Genomic DNA, 23412 nt, shown 5'->3' with positions numbered 1-23412 from the left:
TTTTATCTTCTACATGCAAATAATGTTGTGTGCCCTCAATCATTGAGATTGTTTAAGCAATATTAGCTCAAATAATAGAAAAGTTGTTGTGAAGTAAAAAGATCAAGAGGGCCCAGTGCGAGAGTGTAGTGGCTAAAGTCCTCACCTTGCATGTGCCAGGATACCATATGAATGCCACTTCTAATCCCGGCAACCTCGCTTCCTGTCCGGCTCCCTGCCTGTGGCCTGGGAAAGCAGTCGAGGATAGCCACAAAGCCTTGGAACCCTGCACCCCCGTGGGAGACCTGGAAGAGCTCCTGGCTCCTGGCTTCAGATTGGCTCAGCTCCAGCCATTGCGCCCACTTGAGGAGTGAACCATCGGACAGAGGATCTTCCTCTCTGTCTCTTCTCCTCTCTGTAATTCTGCCTTTCCAATAAAAATAAATAAATCTTAAAAAAAAAATCATGAGGCTGTTCTAGGGAATGGTGTGTTGGCTCAATAAGCTAAACCTCTGCCTGTCAGTACTGGTTCAAGTCCTGGCTGCTCCACTTCCAATCCAACTCTGCTAACAACCCAGGAAAACAGCAGAAGATGGTTCAAGTCCTTGGATCCCTACACCCATGTGGGAGACCTGGAAGAGGTTCCTGGCTCCTGGCTTTAGATCAGCTCAACTCTAGCTGTTGCACCATTTGGGGAATGGACAGACAGATTGAAAAATCTCTCTCTTGCTCTCCTCTCTTTGTAAATGTGCCTTTGCAATAAAAAAGAGGAGTTCTGCTGATTAGAGAATTCAAAATGCATCATTTATAGAAACTCAACAAACTTTAAGCAAGTACAGAGAGATAGCACTCCAATAGAAGAGCTTAATGGAATAATTTTTAAAAAATCAAATTCATGAGATGAAAATTACATTAAGCAAAATTTATTGATATTAGAAGGTATCAATAGCAGAATAAATCAAACGCAAGAACTAGTTAATGAGTTCAAGCCAGGGTATTTAAAAATATAAAACAGACATAAACAAGGATCCACACAAAAAAAGAAAGCGTGTGGCTATGCAGAGACAGCACTGAAAGAAAGAAAAATGTTGAAGTTATTACAGTTCAAGAAGGACATGAAAATGATTAAAAGAGTACAAAGTTTATTCGAAGAGATGATGAAAGAAAATTTCTCAAACCGAAGAAAAATTTAACTCTCCTGGTGCAGTGTGGTCAAATGTCATGGGTCAGATTCAATCCAACCAAGCCAACTCCAAGACAAATAGTAATATAAACTTTCAAATGTCAGAGACAAAGAGGATTGTCAAATCTGTGAGCGAAAAAAAAAAAAAAATAAAGCATTCAGATTTTGTCTGAATGCCGACTTCTCAACAGAAACCTGAGAGAGCACAGGAGAATGACACATGTTCACGACACTGCAGGAACACACCAAGGATGCAGTCCTGCAGGTGTTGGCGCAGAGACAAGATGACAGTTGATTACCACCGGTTAAGTTCTGCAGAAATGGTACAGAGTTTCCAAAACTGGAAAGAATAAAATGCCATGAATAAGAAAGTATTGGAAAATGGAAATTTGTTAAAAAAATGAACTAGAAAGCAATACTTAAATTTTCTATTTTAAATAAGGTGCAGTAACAATTCTTTGGTATGAATGTAAAAACACAATTGAAAATATTGTTAGGAGAAAGAGAAAATTCAAATTTCAAAAATACAAAATGTGAGAAGGAATGGAATTGTTAGTATGGTCACCTCTTAATGTGTGTGTGTGTGTGTGTGTGTGTGTGTGTGTGTGTTTCCTTTCCTCTGGAAAGGCTAAGCAGCTATCATTTCACAATAGCTTTATTGTATCCAAAAGATATATTTTTAAGTTTTTTCATAAGTAGAAAGCTACAGTAGATACACCAAAAACAAAAAGCCAGAAAGTAAAGCACATGATTGGAGAAAATCACTCTATAAATTACAGATCTGTTAATTTTAACAAATACTTAATTTATTACTTTGTGTTGTTCAGTCAAAGGCCCAATGAAATGCTCAGTACTTTAGATGTACTTAGAGACCCCAGTCACAGCTCCTTAGCGAAGCACCTTTAAATATAGCCATGAACATTGACACTCCCATTGCAGAAAGAAAGCATAATTGTCAGAAGATTTTTCTTGTTCCTCAGAGGGATCACTAATTCATCCAAATATGCATATACAACACTCAGGTCACTTGGGATATGCTTAACATAATTATTTCAGTAATTACATAACCGATTTTTAAAAAAATATTAACTATATTTTCAGATTGCATTTTGCACATTTTTGAAGTGTCAGTTCATAAGAGAAGATTTCTCTGAGACTTTCTGGGGAACACAGAAGGCTAGTATTTTTCCACAGATTGGGCAAGGTCGGTCACCATCCCCACAGTGGCAGGTATTTGTTTTCTAAGCTGTCAGCAAGCCTGAAATAATATCTTAAGAAGTTATTTATTTTTGGTAGAAAGTCAGATATACAAAGAGAAGGAGAGACAGAGAGGAAGACCTTCCATTCCCTGTTTCACACCCGAAGCAGCCTCAATGGCCACAGCTCAGCTGAAAATCTGAAGCCAGGAGCCTCTTCTGGGTCTCCCATGGGAGCCCAGTGCCCTGGCCTAGAGGCTAAAATTTTTGCCTTGCAAGCACTAGGATCCCAAAGGGGTGCCGGTTCTAACCTCGGCAACCCTGCTTCCCATCCAGTTCCCTGCTTGTGGCCTGGAAAAGCAGTTGAGGATAGCTCAAAGCCTTGGGACCCTGGGACCTCATGGGAGACGTGGAAGAGACTCCGGGCTCCTGGCTTCTGCTAGGCTCAGCTCCAGCCCTTGTGGCCTCTTGGGGAGTGGACCATTGGACAGATGTTTCTCTTTGTCTCTCCTGCCTATCTTCTCTGCATATCTGACTTTGCAATAAAAATAAATAAATCTTAAAAAAAATAAATTTCATCACAGCTGGCCAGATTTCAAATCAAAGAATTTGAAAATATACATAAATTCATAATTAGGAGATTCCTTAGAAAGTATATTGTATGAAATGCAGAAACACTGGGCCCAGCGAGACAACCTAGTGGCTAAATCCTCACCTTACATATGCCAGGATCCCATGTGAGCACCAATTCATATCCCAGCTGTTCTACTTCTCATCCAGCTCCTTGTTTGTGGCCTGTGAAAACAGTCCAGAATGGCCGAAAGCCTTGGGACTCTGCACTTGTGTGGGAGACCCAGAAGAAGCTCCTAGCTTTAGATCAGTTCAGCTCTGGTTGACGTGACCACTTGGAGAGTGAACTAGTGGACAAAGCTTTCTCTGTACTTCTTTCTCTCTGCACATCTGCCTTTCCAATAAAAAAAAAATCTTAAAAAAATGTGGAAATACTTAGTGACTAGGATAAAGGGAAAATACCTCAGTTTTGCATAAAAATATTTTGCTAAAATAATTTCTCATAGTGAAATAAATACATACTTCTAGCTTAAATTATCTAATACATAATACATTTTATTATAATTCATAAAAAATTTATTACGTAATTATTTCACAACTTTATAGTGTCTATCACATGTTTTCTCACCATGTTTTAGAATGAATATAATTTAAATAAATTTATTATTCCCCCTGAGTTTCTTTTTTAAATTTCTGTACTTACATAACATGATCCAATTTCGGTATGTCACAGTACAGACTTAGGAACAGAATTCTGAATAAGGAATGATCAGAAAATGTACATTGTGTTAAAATGCAAGGACTACATTCAGAAATCTGTGTAAATATATCAAATGAAAGAAACCCTTTATTTTGATGTCCATATTTTAAAATTCGTGCATCATTTATGAATATTTTGATGAGTCCTCACAGGTGAGAGTCAAAATAATAGAGCAGTATTTTAACAAGCCTAATTGAAACTGTGGGGTATTTTTAAAGAAATACATTGTCTTGATATAATGCATCCTAAATCAACCCCTTAAGGTTCACCTCACGCATTGATTAATAATTACAAAATGACTTATGTTGATGAATATCAGTTTTAATACTTTCACCAAAATTTTCTGAAATTCAGCTTCTTTAACTGTGGCCCATTCTTCGTCATGTTGATTACATTAGTGCGATGATTAGTTGCAACCTAAATATCAGGTGTTTTTTTTTAATTTCATACTGCACTAGAACACATGCTGAAAACCTAGTTTAAGTGCTAGAATTGTGGAGGAAAACTGCCATGTGTGATGCCAACCTCCTAAATGGGCAGATTGCGTGGCAGCTGCATTGATCCAGCTCCCTGAAAACGACCTGGGAAAGAGATAATGTCAGATAGCATCAGCAGGTGGGCCTCTGCCGCACGTGCAGGAGACCCGGAAGAATCTCCGAGATCCTGGGTTCAGCCCACCTGTTGTGGCTGTCTAGGGAGTGAATTGGCCGATGGAACATCGTACTCTGCTCTTCCTCTTTCTCTTCAACTCTGACTTTCAAATAAGTAAATAAAGACTTCACAAATATTAAATGTACTCCGGACATATAAATTACCTAGAAAAGAAATTTATATGTGTAATTTATACTCCTCTGTTGATCAGCTTGCCTAGTGGCAAGATGAAAAAGAAAGTTCAAACATTGATTTTGGCATAGACCTATATTTAGAAAGTGAAACTAGAAAGATATAATATTTTTAAATGCATAATACTATCTTCTCACTTAAATACAACATGTCTTTTCCCTTGAGTGTTCATTATTTCATGCAAATTTTCCATTTCCTGCTGTTACAAGATTGTGTAGGATGTAAAACGTTCTTACATTTAGTACTAATCCCAACTCAAACATGTCTTGTAACCAAGTACTACCTGACCTTGAGGAAACAGAATTAAATCCCCTGATAACTAGGAAGAAATTCAAGGCAAATATGAAGCAAAATGATTTAAAAGTAGACTTTAAAAAAAATTGTCAGTGTTTCAGGGACATATGAAATTGACATAAACTTTGTTAGAGATTTTTTTTTTCATCATTTGCTATTGCCAAAAAAAAGATTGAATAAATTATTTTAGAATTTTACAAAAAGAAAACCAGACTAGTTATACAAGAGATCATTCAAAAGATAATAACTTTTGCTTTCTACTTCTTAAACAGTAATTATAAAACAACCTACCAAAGTTGTGTCTGTTTTCATGTCAATGTGTTTTTACCACAATCTTTTAAAGAGTTCATGGGCCTTCTGTGGCTGCCTTCCCAGAGGCGTGAACAAAGAGCCAGATGGGACGTGGAACAGCAGGACTAGAACTGGTGCCAATGTAGGATGCCCACACCTTAGGCAGAAGATCAGTCCACCACGCCATGGAGCTGGCCTTTTAAAGCAATCTCCACACTGTTTTTAACAGTGCTTCAGTAATTTACAGTTCTAGTAGCAGTGTATGGGCTCCCCTTTCTCTACACATTAAAGTTTTGACTTAAGCTACGGAAGTTCAAATGGGTTACCTTAGAAAACCATGTGTCGACACACAGAGGATCCTTTAAAAAACAACGATCTACTTCTTCGATATGTGAGTTAAGAAATTCTAGCGTTAAAAAATGTGGGCACTGAAAAGGCAACATACTTAACCACTCTCATCAGAAACCTTTCCCCTGTTGGCTTCATGGGAAACAGCAAGTTTTCAATGAATTCCTCCAAAACATGTGTGCTGACAGAATTCTTTTTAACTTAAATTGGACCACATGAAGGGTCTTAATTACTGGCAAACTAAAAATACGTTCATCCTAAGTTTGGGTTGTGCTTTTAGGATTTTCAAACTTGTGTAAATGACCATGAAACCTGCAGTGTACATAACTAGAAAAATCTAACTACCATTAACTATAATATTCATTACTGACTAAATTAGGCTAATGTAATATAGAATTGCAAACTTTCTTCATAATTGGGAGTTTTGCCTTGAGAAGATTTCTCTGATCACAGCAAACAAGTTTAGAAAAGTTGTTGATAGAAATTAAAATATATTGAGGTAAGTTTTCTTGTCCAGGTTGCTTCTAGTTATTCGCTTATTAATTTCTAAAATTAATCCCATACATCTACTTAAAGGTAGAATGCATAAAAGTAGATTCCTAAATGTGAATACATAAAAACAGGTTCCTAGTTTGTCAGTGTAGTTTGTCTCTGTTTCCTGATATTTTATTGAACATATAAAGTAAGCTGTGGCTCCATGTGAGGCAGATGGGACAGGAGGGTGTTTCTTCTCACCACTCCCTCTCCCCTCAAATGCCTCCACCTTTACACGTTGGGGCTGCTTGGAAATGTGAAAAAATCTAAGGCTCACACAGGATAGCTGCTACAGTAAAGCCCAGGAGTATGGAGACCTTGTTGCTCTAGGAGTAATCCCTGACCCATAAGGAATTTGTATCAGTGGATAATTGCTCTGCTTCTCCATCATTCCTGAAAATCTGCCTGCTCCAAATATCTTCTGTAGGTCTTCAATGTGTACATACTTCCTATTGCTGTTCAACAAGTTACTCACAGAGCTAAGTGGCTCAAAACAACAAATATTATTTACTCTCAGTTCCTGTGAGTCGGGGATTAGAATGGCTTCCCTGGGTGATCCCAGCCAACAGTATTTTCCTAAAGTTGCAATGAAGGTACCAGCTGAGCTGTACAGGAAGGCTTGCATGGGACTGAGTGAGCGTCTAAGCTCACCCATGCAGCTGCTGACTACAGGCTCCCATTTCTTCTTTACCTCTTGGGATTTCTCACAGTTATAAGTGGACATGTTGCATGTGCTTGGCTTACTCCACAGATCCTGGAAAAGAAGCAGAAGCCATGCTGTCTCCATAATCCACTTAACAGAAACGCATCTAAAGTAAGCCGATAGTCAATGAGAAAGTACTCTCCATATCTTAACATATGTGGCTGTAAGGATGTTCATTCCCAGCCACAGTGGCAAGCTGATAACAATGTCCTTTCAATTGGCTTCTCTTTCTGCCATGTTTCATTCTTCTCCGGCCTTTTATTTTGGGGGGTTCCTTACCTTGAAAGCAGCTGATCTCCTTAGTGTCAGCTTCTGAATAGGTAGTAGTACACATCAAAATATCAGCACAATATTGAAACCCTCTAAAAAATCAAAACATAAAGCCAAGCTTTTATGAAAGCTGATTTGATACAGTATCATCCATAAAAATAGGCTCCATTTGAATTTTGTTCATTCATGATCACTGGTACAGGTTAATATTTCTTTTGCATATGAACTGTTTGACTTGTTCATATACAAAATTAACACTATTTGGGCAATATTCTGATTTGTAAGTTGCCCTCAAGAAACGTAAATGTATGCTATAAAAATTGCTTTCTGAGAATATTTTTAATATGTGTGCCTAATTAATCTTAATAATAATATAATTACTCAAAATAAAAGTAAAATTGTAAAATTAGATGTAGCTTGTAAGAATGCATGCTTTAGGCAATACTAATAAAACTAATTATTTGCCATACCAATTATGATATGCAGTGTTTCACTTATTTAAGGCCTTAATAAACTAGAATTACACATATGAAAATATAAGTAATAATTTAGTTTCCAGTCGATCACATTTCTACATCATATTAACCAAATGAGTCTTTTCATAACCAAATGAGTTTTAAACACCAGTATTTTTAAGAGGGTAAAGGGTATAGCATGGTCAAATAGTACAGCATGCACTGGAATTCTATGGAACAAATAATGAAGATCATTCTACTCATATCACTAAGACACTCCTGGTTTATCTTCCTGCACCCTTCTTATATTTCTCAGTGATTTGGTAGTTTTCAAATCAAATTATGGAAACAGTAAGGAAAGAAAGTCAGTATTCTCATTCCATAGCCATTCATATGAGGGACAGATTAAGTGACAATGTTTGGATTTCAACCACTTAGGTCACTTGTTATGCCCATTTCAGTTTCAGTTGGACCATTAGACATGTCATCCAAGACATGCAAGTCTAGACAGAATGACAAGAGTGATGTCAAGTGGTTTGTTTTATTCCATTTTGTCCATGTCTATTCTCTAATTCCACGAAAATAAGCAAAAAATTACTGTAAAAGATGTTGATTTTTCGACCACAATATAGATAAATTAAATTAGATCAGAGTTATACACAGAATGTTTGAGTTCCTAAAGAGACTCCCAGTTCATCGCTGGTGATGTTCAGTTACCTAGAAAAGGCATGTTTAATATTCACGGGGTTGTACATTTAATGTTTAAGTATATTCCTTGTTCAAGAAATTGTGTGCAGTTGTACTCATGAGTTAGTTAAAAAAAAAAGCAAATTAGCTATAAGAACTCTGAGGATTCTGAAATTGTATGATATGTCTTACTTAAATATATGAAACTTATTAAAATATTCTTAACTTGAGAATTATTACATCCATCAAGGTTTCTAATAGTGATAAACACTCAACTTCTAGGCAGTTACTGTTCTCAAAGTTGGTGCTTTGTAATTTTTTTAAAATTGCCTTTTGTCTTTTCCTCTTTCACAATTATAAGCTGTATTCTATTCAATTATATTATCAAAGACATGCAAATAGCATATAAAATGTTGCAGATGTGTTTCTTTTAAAACTGTAAAAGTAGATATTACAAAGGCAAATGAGTTTTGTGTGAGTGTCTCAGTTAAGTTGCATTAAATTAAATTGTTACTCATCCTAACTAACATGAAAAATAAAGATAATAATATCAGTATTGAAAACTTAGAGAAAGATTTGCAAAAAACAGGTTAAGGAGGATGTAGTGACTGGCAGAGTGTTGAAGGAAAAGAGTATGAAAGTAACAGAATCATAGTGCTAGATGGTTACATTTACAATTTTTATAACAGTTGGTAAAGCTGTGCTTTCTAATTTGCAGACTTATTTGGGGTCACTGTCACCATTTGCTAATAGCACTTCAAACTAAATGTCCGTGTAAAGATCGTCAATGGAATAACAGTGTACTGTTATGCTCTTCTATTGTTACAAGACCATTCAAAAACATTTCCAACAATTAGATGAGAATTTTACATTTAAGAAAGGAGTGAAAGTTTGAACTTAGAGGTCAACATTGTTATCATAGCAGGCTTAGCTACTGTTTGTGATGCCAGCAAGCCACATATAAGAGCCAGCTTGCTGCTAATATAGCAGGAAGGACAGCAGCAGAGTACGCAAGTACTTGGCCCCCTAACACCATTGTGGCAGATGACGATGAAGTTTCTGGCTCCTTGACCTGGCCCAGAACTAGATATTGCAGCCTTTGAAGAGTGAGCGAGTTAATGAAACATCTTTCTTTCTCATTCCCTCTTTAGCTCTTCCATTTCCATATTAATTTTTGGATTTAAAATTAGGATTTTTAGGCATTTTACAAATCACCAAACAATTATGCCTATATGCAAGCTTGAATCAAAATGTGGAGTTCACTCAGGAGAACAATGCTGACTTAGCAGGAAATACTCAGTATAATTTGTTATATACATGAGATACTTGATAAAGCATACACATGATCATATTCATGGCTCTTATCACTTGATGAATAATGATTCTCAATCCAAATTCCTTTGATGTAGAAACATGGTCCAGACTCATGCCCTTTCCCCAACCTCAGGTGTCCTTGGCTGGTCTCCCTTAGCACAAAATTTCCTTGCCTGTTCTTTATGAAAAGGAATTCACCAAAATGAGAGAAAGGCTTCAGGGTTTAAATCACAAAGAGCCTCCTGTCTGTCTATAGATAAACCTTAATGCCCAGTACCCTCTTTCTGGGAAACCCTGGAGAGAATGCAACTACATTCAAATGACCCCAGGTGGAGTCGAGCCCACCAGAACATCATAAATTCCCTGACCAATCAGGAACTTTACATGTACACACCTCTCAGCCTCCAATTATCTGTCTACAAAGAACCTTTACCTGTGACTACTGAGGGAGCTAGGAATTGAGCAGCAACCACCCAGCTCTGTGCTCTGTGCTTTGCCATAGACCTACTTCTTCACACTACCCCAATGTCACTGATTGGCTTTCTGCACATTGGGCAAGCAGACCCAGTTTGGGGATTCTACATTAACTGCAACCAGTTTTGAATGTTGTTTGGCAATAATCCTACAAACACTAGGTAACACAGATAACAAGGATATTATTATTTTTCTGGATGCAGAAAATCATTTGGTTGATCTCAATGCTTACTCATTACCAAAACTGCCAAAATCTAGTAGTAGAAGGAACTTGCTGGAACTAAATAAGGGCATATACAAAAAAAAAAAAGCAAACAGACAAACAAGAAAACAAACAAAACCCAAAACCCTAAGATCATATTTAGTGGAGAAAATTACTCTCTCCTGAAAACCTGAAAATAAAACAGATATATTCTCCCTAAGAATTCTTATTTCACATTATCCTAGAGGTTCTACCAATGGTGATAATACAAGGAAAAGTAATAAATAGCTGGCTTCAAAATTGGGTTAGAAGAAATGAGACTGTCTTTTTTCTCAAATGTAGTAGTTGTCTTTTGAAAAGCCCTAAGAAATCTAAAGTGATTTTATAAGATATTTGTGGAACTAAGATACTAAGATACTGTAGCATAGTTGCAGGATGTAAAATCAATCATTTTCTAGCAATGGACATTGGACATTGGAAAGAAAACAAAAAGCAAGCAATTACAATAGTAATCACTTAATATTGATAATGTATAAATAAATCTACCAAATATGTAAATTTATGTTAAAATTGCAAAATGCTAACAGAAGAAATAAAATTGTAATAAAATTCTAGTAAATAGATATTCCTTATTCATGAAATAGAAAATGGAGTAAAAATGCCATTTCTTCCTAAACTGACATTGATATGAAGTAAACCCACTCAGGCTGCCAGAATTTGTTTTCCTTTGTTCAGACACGGACAAGTATTTAAAAATATTTATCTACATCCTTCTTTGGAAGGTGGAGCATAATTTCTCATCCCTCTAAATGTGGAATGTGCATGACAACTTCCATTGAAAGTACTCCTAATCTGATGTGATAGGAGTTTTTTCTCCGTCTTCCTTCCCTAAAACACACAAAGACACTTGCCATATTGCAAGCCTAAGACTCAATAATACTAAAATACTCAGACTCAATACTAAGACTCAATAATACAGAATATTTTGTTAATATTCCTCAAAACAGGCAAAGATCAGAAACTGTGAGAAGCTATCACAAAGAGACATGAAAACTAAATGTAATATAATATTCTGAAAAGGATTCATAGAGGAACAAAATGACATTGGGTAAAACTGAGGAAAATTAGAATAATAGTTATTTATACCTTAATAATAATATGTCAACATTATGACATTTTACATATTAGTGTAAATTTTTAATAAGAAGAATCAGCAGTAGGAACTTTTGTAACTTTCCCATCAATCTCAAGTTATTACCAAATAAAAAACTACTAAATATTTTTTAAACTAATCCCTTAGAAATACTGTGCTACATTGATATTCTTGCTTTGAAGTCAAGTTCAGTAACAATAATAATGATAATAATATTAACAATGGGTAAGGATGTGTACTGATGAGGATCTTAATTATGCATTTTGAAGAGCAATTATTGATACTTAGAAAAAATGAAAACTTCAATTCTGAACAAAATGAGCTCTGACTACATTTTATATGTGAGGTAACTCTCCTAGTGACTAAAATGGCATGAGTTTGTTATAAAAGGGGACTAGATTCACAGTTCAAGTAACAATTCAAAAAATGACTTCATCTTGATAATGAAAGCTTAGTCCATTAATTCATATACAGTTAGAAGTGTTGTTTTTGTCAGGAATTACTTCTTTGGACGCTTCATTGATTAGCACAATGGGATCAGCAACATACTGGATCATTTGCTAGCCCTAAAACTTATTTATGGCTGCATAAAATAATTTTCAGAAACGCAGGACCTATTTTCAATAGTACATAACTAAATACCTCTGTAAATGGCTATCCAAATAAAGCAGTGCCAAAATCAGACTGTCACTGAAACCATTCCTTTGAAACGTTCCAATGGACACTTCTCTTATGAATTCGCAAGGCTCCCAGATGGTTGATGGTTTGGGGCTGCGTAATGCCCATGTCTGCTTCCATTTTCAGAAATATGGTCTTCTCAATTATACCAACACTTGTCATTGGATTTAGGACCCCCTAAATTAATTCAGGATGAACTAATCTTAAGGTCTCTAACTTAATTAATTACCTTTGAAAGGCCATATTATAAAACATAGCATTCACAGGCGCTGAATAATAGGAGCTGCATGTATTAGAAGTTGGAATTAATTTTATTACACTTTATTATGTTATTACAGATTTCTAGCTGCATGTTGTTAGAGCGCCAAAAACATATTTTAATAAAGACATCTCAAGGCCAAAGGTAATATTGCTTACACGTGTCATATATCCATGTTTAATTTTCACTCTATTCTTAGGTGTCTTCCTGGATTTTCTGGTCCATTTTGTGAAACGGATGTAGATGACTGCTCTTCATCACCATGTCGGAATGGTGCAAACTGTGAGCATCACATCAATGGATACATTTGCATATGCCAACAAGGTAATTGTTCTACAAATGTTCTGTACAAATGTTTCACTATGTTGTATATATTATTAAGATATATATATTTACCTACATTTTATGTACATAATACAATTTTGACAACTGGCACCAGCAATAGTATTGACTTTCAGTAAAGTCATATATAAAAAACATGGTTGGAAAAGATGAAATCAATGTTCTCCGATGCTAGTAATGCAGATACTTAGGGTATTGGCAGAACACTCTTATATTTGAGTATAAAGAAACACCCTATCACATAAAATCTGTAAATTTCAGATTCCTGATCTTCCTACCAGTTATATCATAACAAGTACTTTGGAAATGCTAGTTCTTATTCTTACTGGTAGTATCATTTCTTTTAACAGTTCTGAGCACAGAAATGGGTAAGTTGAATAAAATGATTTTATTCAAAGTAAAGCTCCTTTTATGTCATAAATATTTGTTTCTCTGTAAAATTATCAGGTTGAAATCTAATTAGCAACAACATAGTAATTGAAAGTAGGGTCTTTGTTAGAATCATGAGAGCAGAATCTTTATACATGAAATTAGGACCCTTAAATATGGGATTCCAGCAAGAAAGCTGCCCCTCCACAAGGTGAGGACCCTAACTGAAGGTGTCATCCAAGAAGCAGAAAGCAAGAACTCAGCAACATGATCTTGAACTTTCCAATCTCTAGAATTGGGAGAAATAAATTTGTGTAGTTTGTAAGCAACAGGTTTATATTTTGGTATAACATCCAAAGCAGAGTAAACCACTCATTAATAACTGTTCTTTTTGACAATTCCACTTAAGTTCTATATAAAGGAATTATTGTACAAGCATTTCTTGCTTCTATTTATTTAGTTCTCTAGCCTTTCCAATTTTTTTTACTTTATCTTTTGTCACTCATTTTCAATATTCAGTTTTATTTATCCAAAGGGTTATTAAACATCTAAGTTGTTTGAGCATAAATCCTCTTTTAGCAGTATATGAGGAATATTTCCAGTGACTTGAAAAAAAAAAACACCATTATTGACAGACCCACAGATGCCCCCAGATAGTGTGTAAGTAATGCGTTTGTTGCATCCACTGAGAAAACAGCAGTCAGACAGCCACTCGAGTATTAGTGCATATTTGATTTATGTGGAGTCATACAAAACTAGTGGACGCCTACCAATTGTCAGACACATGCTGTTTAGAAGTTCAGCATTTATTCAGAACCCAGTTTTACATTTGCACGTTCAATGCAATGGTCACTTCAAACATCTAGCTCTTACCACCTGTATTGCTAAATAGCTATCTGTGTGTAACACTGTAATATTCAAAAGTAAAATAAGTAGAATAAAGATAATAATCTTCTGGTGTAAGAAAGGAATACCCTTTCAAAAGCTATGTCTCTTTCAAGCAACACCTTTCCTGGGCTCTGAACATTTTAAACCTTATGATAGCTAGGACAACAATGTAAATAGTGCTACAGAAATACTTAGGAAACAAAACACCTACATGTTAAATCTATTTATCCTATCAATACATATTGTTTTAATTTACTTATTTTTAAAATTTACTTATTTTCATTGAAAGGCAGACTTTACAGAGAGTAAAGGTAAGATAGAGAAGGTCTTTCATTTATTGGTTCATTCCCCAAATGGCTGCAATGGCCAGATCTGGCTGATCCAAATGCGGGAGACAATTGCTGCTTCTGGACCTCCTGTCTCCCCTAGGACTTGGGGCATCTTTTGCTGTTTTCCCAGGCTGTAGGTAACAGAAATTCTGGCACTACGGGCAGAGTTTTAGTCTATTGTGCCACTATTCAAGCCCCACATTGCATATCTTGTAATTGGTAGTCTCCCTTTTTGAAAAAGATTTTATTCGAAGGCAGTTTTGCAGGGAATTAGAGACAAAGAGAGGGTCTTTCATCCTTCTCCCTGTGCTCCAATGGTTCACTCTCTAAATGGCTACAAAGGCTAGAGCTGAACCCATCAAAGGTGCTTCTTCTGCATCTTCCAACTGAGTATGGATGCCCAAGGCTTTGAGCCATCCTCCACTGACTTCCTGGACTTTACACAGGAAACTGGATGAGAAGTGGAACAGTCAGAGCACAAACTGATGCCCATATGCGAAGCTGATGCCATAGTGGAAGACTTAGCCTACTATGCCACAGCACCAGCCCCATGTTTCCTTTTTTAATAATAGCTTTTTACAATTTTTGTTAATATAAAGAAAACAGATTTTATGTCTTCCACAGATGCAGTTTTGAGAAGACAACTCCACTTTACTCAATCCCCTATTCCCTTCCCTCTCCCTGCCTCTCTTCCTTCTTTTCATTAATCTTGTCTAAGGTATAGTTTAAATCTACTCTACAAGTCCAGGCTTAATTTGCCATAAATCATTATTTTGAATAAGTAAAAAGATGCATCTTATAAATGCCAGTGTACTTTTTTGTTAATACCTTACAATTGCTAAAGAAACTTTGAAGTGGTGGATTGAGATTCCGCCTACTCTGGATTCAGTAGGAAACACGAATCCCTTATAAAGCCTTCACAGCATTCAGATTTGGCCCTGTCTTGAATGCTGCTCATCAGTCTTGGTAAAAACACAGGACACAAAATGATGCCTGTCTGTGATGTAAGTGGTGTTCAGAACTCACCAGTACTTTTTAAAATAGTTTGAAATAGCTTTGTTATTTTCCAGAATACAGCTTGTAGGCATAGGGATTTCCCCTCTCCCTCCTTACCCCTTCCTGTTTTTCCCTCCCACTATGCCATCCATATTATTACAGTAGTATAATCCTCCAGCAACAATTACAAGCTCAGCATTCTGCCACCCATGTCTACCATGGCATTTAGGTATAAGTAACTGCAGAAAATCTAGCATCTACTATTGAGGTATAGGTAACTATTTCATTGGGTGTCCTGTCTTCGTTTTGGGAGTGGAAATGCATACTGTAAAATATCTTCACTCCCATGTATTATAACCTTCCTTATGCAGCTCATCTATTAGAATATATATGTATATACTTGTTTACTGCTTGCTTTGTATTTCACATGAATGTTGCCTTACATCAGAGAGAATATATGATATTTGTCCTTTAAGGACTGGCTTATTTCACCTAGGAAAATGGTCTCTTCACCAACTTAATTGTAAGAACAGAAGCCAACTGGGCAACAAATGAAATACTTTCTTCTTTTTTGAAGTTTTATCTCTAATGTCTGTCTGTCTGTCTATCCATCTATCTATGTATCTAATTTGTTTGAATGGCTGAGAAAGAGCCATAGAGATCTAACAAGGGGTTTTTCCCCAAATACCCACAACATTTGGAGTTGAAATGTCAAGCTAGAAACTGAATTGAGATGTCATATATGGGTATCAGGAACCCCACTATTTGAGCCAACACCTTTTGTATCCCAGGGTGCCTCCCAGTAGGAAGCTGGAATTACGACCTAAGCCATGATTTTAATCTAGTTAGACACTGCAACATGGATGGGGCACTCCACCCCATCTTAGCCTGCAGGTCAGATTCCTGTTCCCAAATGCAATAAGCACGGTTCTACATCTCTGTCTCTGCTCAAAAGGGCTCAGGGTTTGGGCTGCATAATGCCAATGTCTGCTTCCATTTTCCTGGCTTTTGAACATATTAAACTCCCTACCCCCACTGAAATTAGTTAAGACATGATTTGCCTCCTGTAGATTATTCTTTTTCCATTTTTAATTTTCTTGGATGATCGAGTTTGCTCCATTTTCAGTGTTTTATTCCTATGAAAAAATTAATTGCTGTATAAAAAGGTGTCTTGTTTTGTTTTTTAGTTTCAAGATATGTCTAAGTTGTGTAACTATCACCACAGATAGCTAAATAACCAGAGGTGCCTGAATGTGCTGTGCTGCCTTTATGCAGCCAACCTTTCTGTTGCACACAGCAAAAATTGATTTTGATAGAATATTACATATTTATTTTTCTGTCACTGAAAATGCTTCTAGTTGAGCTTTTCTTTTTCTTTTACTCTGAATTGAAAATTTCAGATGTTGGGTACTTTAGCATACATGTTTTTAGGAAACGATAAAAATTATAATAGTCATATTATCTCAAAAGCACTATTTTATTTTATTTATATTACCCCTGTAGGTTGTGTTTCAAACTTGAAAAGAAGTTATCTATTTACTCATAAGCAATGAGAACCCCGGGTTCCCAAGTAATCTCCCATGGCACATTAGTGACAGCTGTGTTTCACATCCAGAAAGTGCAGCCTGGCATGACTTATGCATTCATTTGTTATCTCTCATGTTCCCCCCAAATGGTATCTTGCTAAATAACAATTTCTCATTAAGTTTCATTTGTACACGGTGAATGAATTCTGGAAATCTGTTATAAATAGAATGCCTAAACTGCAATGCATTTCACAGTCAAGCACAGTTAAACATTTGTTAAGGGGTGATGTTAAGCAACATAACCTGATAGCATACCAGATTATGTTGCTTGTTACAATGGCATCCATATCAGAATTCCAGCTTTCTGCTAATGTGCCTGAGAAACTAGAAGAGGATGACCCAAATACTTGGGACACTATAATTCACATGAGAACTCTGATGGAATTTCCACACTGCTGGAACTATCCTGGTCCAGTATTAGTTGTTGTAACCATTTGAGAGTGAACCAACATACTCAAGATTTTCTCTCTCTCTTTTTTTTTTCTCTCTCCCTTTGTTTGTCTTCAAGATAAATATATAAATCATTTAAAAATTCTTGCCAAAAAAGTGGATCTAACATTAAATGTTATTAACATAGTAAAAAAAATTGATAATCATAAGCAAAAGTTTCATTATCAGATATAATGGTATGCCATATCTTATTCTGGATTTTAGTGATTTTAACTACTGTGAGGATCCTCCGATTTCCCTATCCTGATTTGCTTTATTTTATCTCACAGAAGTTCTATCAGCAGAAAATTAGGACTTTCCCCCTGTTTTGAGTAGATCTTAGCTATTTACCTTTTCCTTAATATGAAAGAAAGACATACAGACTAATTAATTTTATTTATAGAGGTTCGTATTTCCCTGTCACAAATGAAGAAAATCATCTAATAATATTGATAACTCTTCTTGAAATCTGGTCTACATCCATCATGCCATTATTCCTATATTAGATAATATTGAATTGAAATTTACCCTGCCTAGGAATTCTTCTGTTTTCCCCTGCCTTTCCCATAAAAATAAATAAATCTTCTTTTTTAAAAAAAAATCTAGGCCCATGAAAAGCAAAATGATCCTTGTATGATATTAGAGCATATGTGATTTTTTTTTGCAAAATAATTATTCTCTATATTCTAGATTCAGAGTAAGAAAATAAAATCACTTTTTGTTATCTAGTTACTAAAAATATGTTAACTAGTAATACACTTATTTTAAGTTTAGGTTTAATTTTTGTTTTATTTGCTCAAGATTAGATGCAAACCACTTGGTACTAAGAAGGAAAATGAAATGAAAATGCATGTATTTGAAATAGTGACTTTCAGTTTCAATCGCAAACTCAACCCATCATAATTGTTCATCTTTGCACAGAATGTTGTTACTAAAACTGCTTAGTGTTACAAGGTGTGTATGCTGAGAAATTTAAACATTTGTTACAGTCATCAATTTTAAATTTTTGCATCTTTTGCCATAATATGCCTTATAAGTCACCTTTGTTTTGTACTTGGCATTGTTTAGCATAATTTATTCTATAAATATTTTTTTCCTGTTATGTGTCAGGTATTAGATTACTATTATGAGTTTGACACCATAATGATTTTGATTCTTTGGCCTACATTACTAATGACAACTCTGGTTACTTGTTTTTAAATTGCCATTTGTTTTCCAGAATATTTTGTTTGTTATGACAAATGAATATCAAATGTACATGAGGGTCAAAAATAACCTTTCTTCATCTTAGCTTCTGGTAAGTCTTCTGGCGGTCTTACCTAGAAACATTTCTGTGTTGCAATAGGCTAAGTGTCTGTGTCACCAGCATCCTATATGGGTGCCAGTTCTTACTCAGCCTGCTCCCCTTCCACCCACTGAAGCACAGCAGCTGAGACCGGACCTGGTACACATGGGCCATTGGTATCACAAGCAACAGCTTTACTGCTATGCCACTACACGAGTTCTGACCAACTGCTTTTCTATCTTAGGTTATAATTTTTGACCAAGATGGTTCCCATTAGTTTGAATGGCTTTACACAGACTCCTTCCTCATTTTAGACTTATGTCCTATCCTTAGAGCATTTAACCTCAGAACACCTACTGGAAGTCATTTCTTTATCTTTTGAAATTTATAATTTTTCTCAGACTGTTGTCATGTTTAGGAACCAGACTTACCATTCCCAAAGATCTATAAGAGTCATACTTTTTACCTGTAATCTAGAAGTACATAACGTTCATCCCTCCCCGTTTTCAAAGTTAGCATCCTGACTCCAGAGATAATCAGAACGTTAGGCAGCCTTACCCATTAGCCTACTTCCCCTTACTAAAACATCCTTCAATATTTTTTCAGTTAACTCACTGCCAGGTCAAAAACTCCTACCAATTCTGTTTCATTTTAGTTGAGTTCAGTTTCTCTTTCCTACTGGCAAAAATTGTACTTCTTATATTGCAGTTATTACACTAGAGTAGTGTCTTGTTGTTTATCCTTTTACTTATAGCTTTCCTATGCCTTCTATAGGATTAGATACAAAAGGAAAACTACATTTTTATTACATATATCGCTACATGTTGTTAAAATCTAGTCTGAAATATTTCATCCATTCAAAAGGATGTGTGACAAGGATCATCGTTTAGAATTAAGACAATTCTTGTGATGCCCACATTCCATATCAGACTCACTAGGAGTACTGAAAGTGGGTTTTGTTCCCTATTCAAACTCCCTTTTATTGGATCCCCTGTGAAGCAGGGGATGGAGGTCCTAGTGGTTAGATCCCTCTACCAGGTGGGAGATTCTGTTGGAATTCCAGGTTCCTGGAATTGACCTGGCCGAGCTCTGCCTGGAACAAGCCTCTGGAGAACAAACCAACTGATGAGCAGTATCTTCTCTTCTCTCTCCTCCTTTTCATCTCTATATTTCTATCTTTCAAATTAAAGAAAATAATAAAAAGTTAAAGTTATAAGTAAGATAGTATTACATTTTATGTCATTCATGTACTATATTAGAACTATGATAAGTGGGTTTAGATCTACCATTTCCTTTAAGAGATAAAGTATTAGTAATATCTTTAGCTTCCTCTAATTTCTCTCTGGAGAGTGTTCTTTATTTTCCCTAACCCTGAAGTATCTATTCTGAATTTTACAATCAACATTCCATTATAATTCTCCACAGATTTTCTACATTTGTATTTGTGTCTGTTACTAGTAAATGTTACTAAGGTATTGTTATTAAGTTGTGTATGTAGTTGACTTTTACAAGAACAGTTATCCAAATGTTACTAGTTTTATGGAATATGCTTTTGTGCACAGCCATGTGAATGGTTGTATAACTTTTCATGCGCCCTACAAAAGTATTCTTTCTGTATTACCTCTGATACATTCTATGTTTGCAAAATGTGCAAAATCATTCCAACATCTAAAAGACCATGTGAAAATGGAAAGCATCCTGGACAAAGACATGATACATTCAGTCTTTTGTCATCCACTTGTAATTTTTATTCTGATACTGCTGATTATTTAAAGGTGTGCATTTGTTTTCTCGTTACAATGTTTTATTTCATTGAATCATTTTTTCACACTCAATATGTAATTGTTTTTTTAAAAAAATTATTATGGAAGAATAATGTAGCCACATTTTTAACTATGTAGTCGTTTTTTTTAATTATTATGGAAGAATAATGTAGCCACATTTTTAACTAGGATCATAAATGAAACTTAATAGGTTTTATTAGCCATGGTACAGAATAAATTCTGCTGAACTTATAAACATGGAGAAATGATATGATTTTCAGTTACAGTGTAGACATTAGCAATCACTGGGGCCTGAGAGCTGCACCTTAAGAACTGTTGTAGAATAGTTAACATGACATTGTGGGTAACATATTAAAATTCACTTAAAGTAACTGATGGTACAGAATTAGTGATTTTTAAAACCATTGCAAGTAATAGTACCACTATACTATAAATGTGATGTTGCCTTGTAGAGAGATTAGCAATATCAGCTGCTGAGTTGATAAAAATATCAAGAAGATAGCAAAAGACAAGATATACATACTCCAACTATACTTGAGAATGAAAATTGACTATCATGCTTAAGGAGATTAATACAGCTGATGATCAGATGAACATGCATAAAATCTTTATATTCTTACACTGTATTATATTTTAGCTCCACAAATGCTTAAGACATACCAACTGTAAGATGCTGCCAGATATCTACAATAGTTGTTTTTTCCTGAAACTGAAGACTTATATATATATGCTAAAAGGAATAATGGAGTCCTTTTATCCCATTGCCATCAATGTATTTGTTTTATGTTTAAATAACTTAATATATTTGAATATGTAAATGTTATATGATACACAGATAAGAATTCATTCATTGGCTGTCATGTATAAGTAACTGCCTGGTTTTAGAGAAAAAAGTCTATCTTCATTGAGTTTAATTTTCACATGAATTGAACAGATATGCTAATATTAATTATATGGTAAAATGATTGTGAACATGAACTAAAATTATTCTAGCATATTTGTAGCCAACAATAAGAGCCAATAAACATGCTGTCAAAGTTATCAGCCTCATCACTAAAATCTGAATATATGCTTCGTGGCTTTGTTTAACAGGATGGTGTGGCCATCACTGTGACAAGAAACTCCATGAATGCATTCACAGCTCCTGTACTCATGGCGTGTGCAAAGGTGAAGCTGGCTCGCCACACGTCTATACAGCCACATTTGTGGTAATGTGTTTTCTTTTTACATTGACTTTTAAATGCAATAAGTAACAGAATATTTGTTTTGTTTTGTTTTGTTAATATATATTATTATTGTTAATTACATTGCATTATGTTGTGACACAGTTTCATAGGTTCTGGGGATCCCCCAACCCCTCCCCGTACCTGCCCCCACATGGTGGATTCCTCCACCTTGTTACTGTATTACATTTCAAATTCAGTCAATATTCTTTCATTGCAAGAGTATACCAAACATAGAGTCCAGCATCTTATTGTCCAGGTTAATTCAACAGTTTCTTGGGGAGACCATCTCTGGTCTGAAGGCAGAGCTAGCAGAATATCATCCCAGTCAATTTAAAGTCCCAACATAATATCAACAAAAATTCACAACATTATGGAATTAATTGATATGGCATTGAGTAACCAATATGTTAAAAAAAAATGCAAGTTCTTAACCACATCCTGTGACTTCTTCATTGATATTTCAGTTTTAGTTTATACACAGAACCAGCTGCTATACACCTTAAAATGGCTATAGGGTACTATTCAGCTGTCTCATGTCTGTTTTCATTTTAGTATTTAGCCGTTTATAGTGTTGAAGCCTAATTTTGCTGAACTTGGCAGATTTTAGGATAGTCTAAACTGGGTTATAACTCTAACGAGGCATATGTCAACAATTGAAGGGCAGAACAGTTTTAGGAGGGGTGTGCAGAGAAATCTTCAATGGAACTAAGTAAGGATCAGAGAAAGCTCCTCTCCCTAGTCCCAAAGGAAGTTTACTGTTCTGTTTCTGTGGACCGCTCAAGGTTCCTGTGAATTGTTCCGATGACCTTGGATCCCGCCAAGAAGGATTTGGGCTTCTTTCATCCCGTATGGTAGGTCAAAGGGGGTGGCAGGATGTCCTCTGAGTGCTCGGCCTGCGAAGGCACTCCAGTTCCCCGTGGTCTCTTTGGCAGTTGGGATGTATTCATTGGTGCCCATACTGAGGCCTTGGTGAGGATCCAGGGGCCTCTGGGGTTGGGATACAAGGCTCCTCCTGTCTGTCTGCTCCAGTCTGGGGTCCCACCCTGCTCTGTGCATATGACCTCCTGTAACAGAATATTATGAGAAATAAAAGTAGGGGAATTATGCTTTGGTGCTTCTGTTTTTCTCTGTTTATAAACATTACAGTTGTCTCCACATTTCCCTTACTATTATTCATCCTGAACTGTACATTCAGGTCTTCCTTTCAGGAGAAAAATATTCTGGCAAACTGATCCATCTGGAGTTATGAGTGACTTAATGCATTTTCCTTTAATGTCATAATATAGTTGAAAAGAGGGTGACAATGGAGAAATTGCTTAACATTGTCAAGTGTTGGCTGAGTTTCTTTCTTGCTCAATGACATGGCAGGACTTCCAGAGTTGGACGCAGCATATTGTATGTCTAAATAGGATAAATCTGTTTCCTCAGCAAATTTATATCTGCTTGAACTCCATGAACTCTGGAGAAGACTTCTGGTAAAAATGTCTCCATTTTTAAATTTAATTTTTAACACAATTCTTTTCTAAGCAACTTGCAGCGCATGAATATCATAAGAGAACGCCAGTTGGCAAGGCTGTGGCATTGCAGTTTTAAATATTTGTTTCAGAAACCATTGCCAGAGTACTGATAACCAAACTTGGAGGTAAGTCATGAGAGAACTGCTTCAGTTTTGTGATGCAATTCATGGTTAATGAATTAGACTTAATGGAAATCAGAGGCCTGGCCAAATGTCTAAAAAATATGCATAAATCTGGATGAGGCTAGAAATTCTCAGATCTAGATCTAAAGAAAAAAATAGCTAGCAGAGATCTTTGAAAGCTGCCAGGAAATTGAATGGAAGATGGCTAATACATATTGCAGAGCAAATTAATTTGAGAAGGTGATTGTGGAAGGAGCCTAGTGAAAGTCACCTGCTGTTCCTGACGTTTAACCCCAGGAGCCACTAGTTTGGAGAGATGTAGAGTTGTCAAAAAAGAACTTTTTTT

General features: G+C 35.8%; 1 protein-coding gene across 1 annotated transcript in view; it reads left to right on the top strand.

Annotated features, from left to right (window-relative positions):
• The window catches only part of EYS (eyes shut homolog), a 1254974-nt gene that overhangs the window by 507889 nt on the left and 723673 nt on the right, over positions 1-23412 (top strand). Inside the window, 2 exon segments of the mRNA XM_040983150.1 lie at positions 12393-12517; positions 21294-21409. Coding sequence (XP_040839084.1) covers positions 12393-12517; positions 21294-21409 — 241 coding nt within the window.

The sequence above is a fragment of the Ochotona curzoniae genome, unplaced genomic scaffold, assembly GCF_017591425.1.
Source record: "Ochotona curzoniae isolate NIBS_2020 unplaced genomic scaffold, NIBS_Ocur_1.0 contig_3819, whole genome shotgun sequence".
NCBI lineage: Eukaryota > Metazoa > Chordata > Mammalia > Lagomorpha > Ochotonidae > Ochotona > Ochotona curzoniae.
The sequence above is the reverse complement of the archived record's forward strand: the minus strand, read 5'-3'. Positions and strand labels throughout refer to the sequence as shown.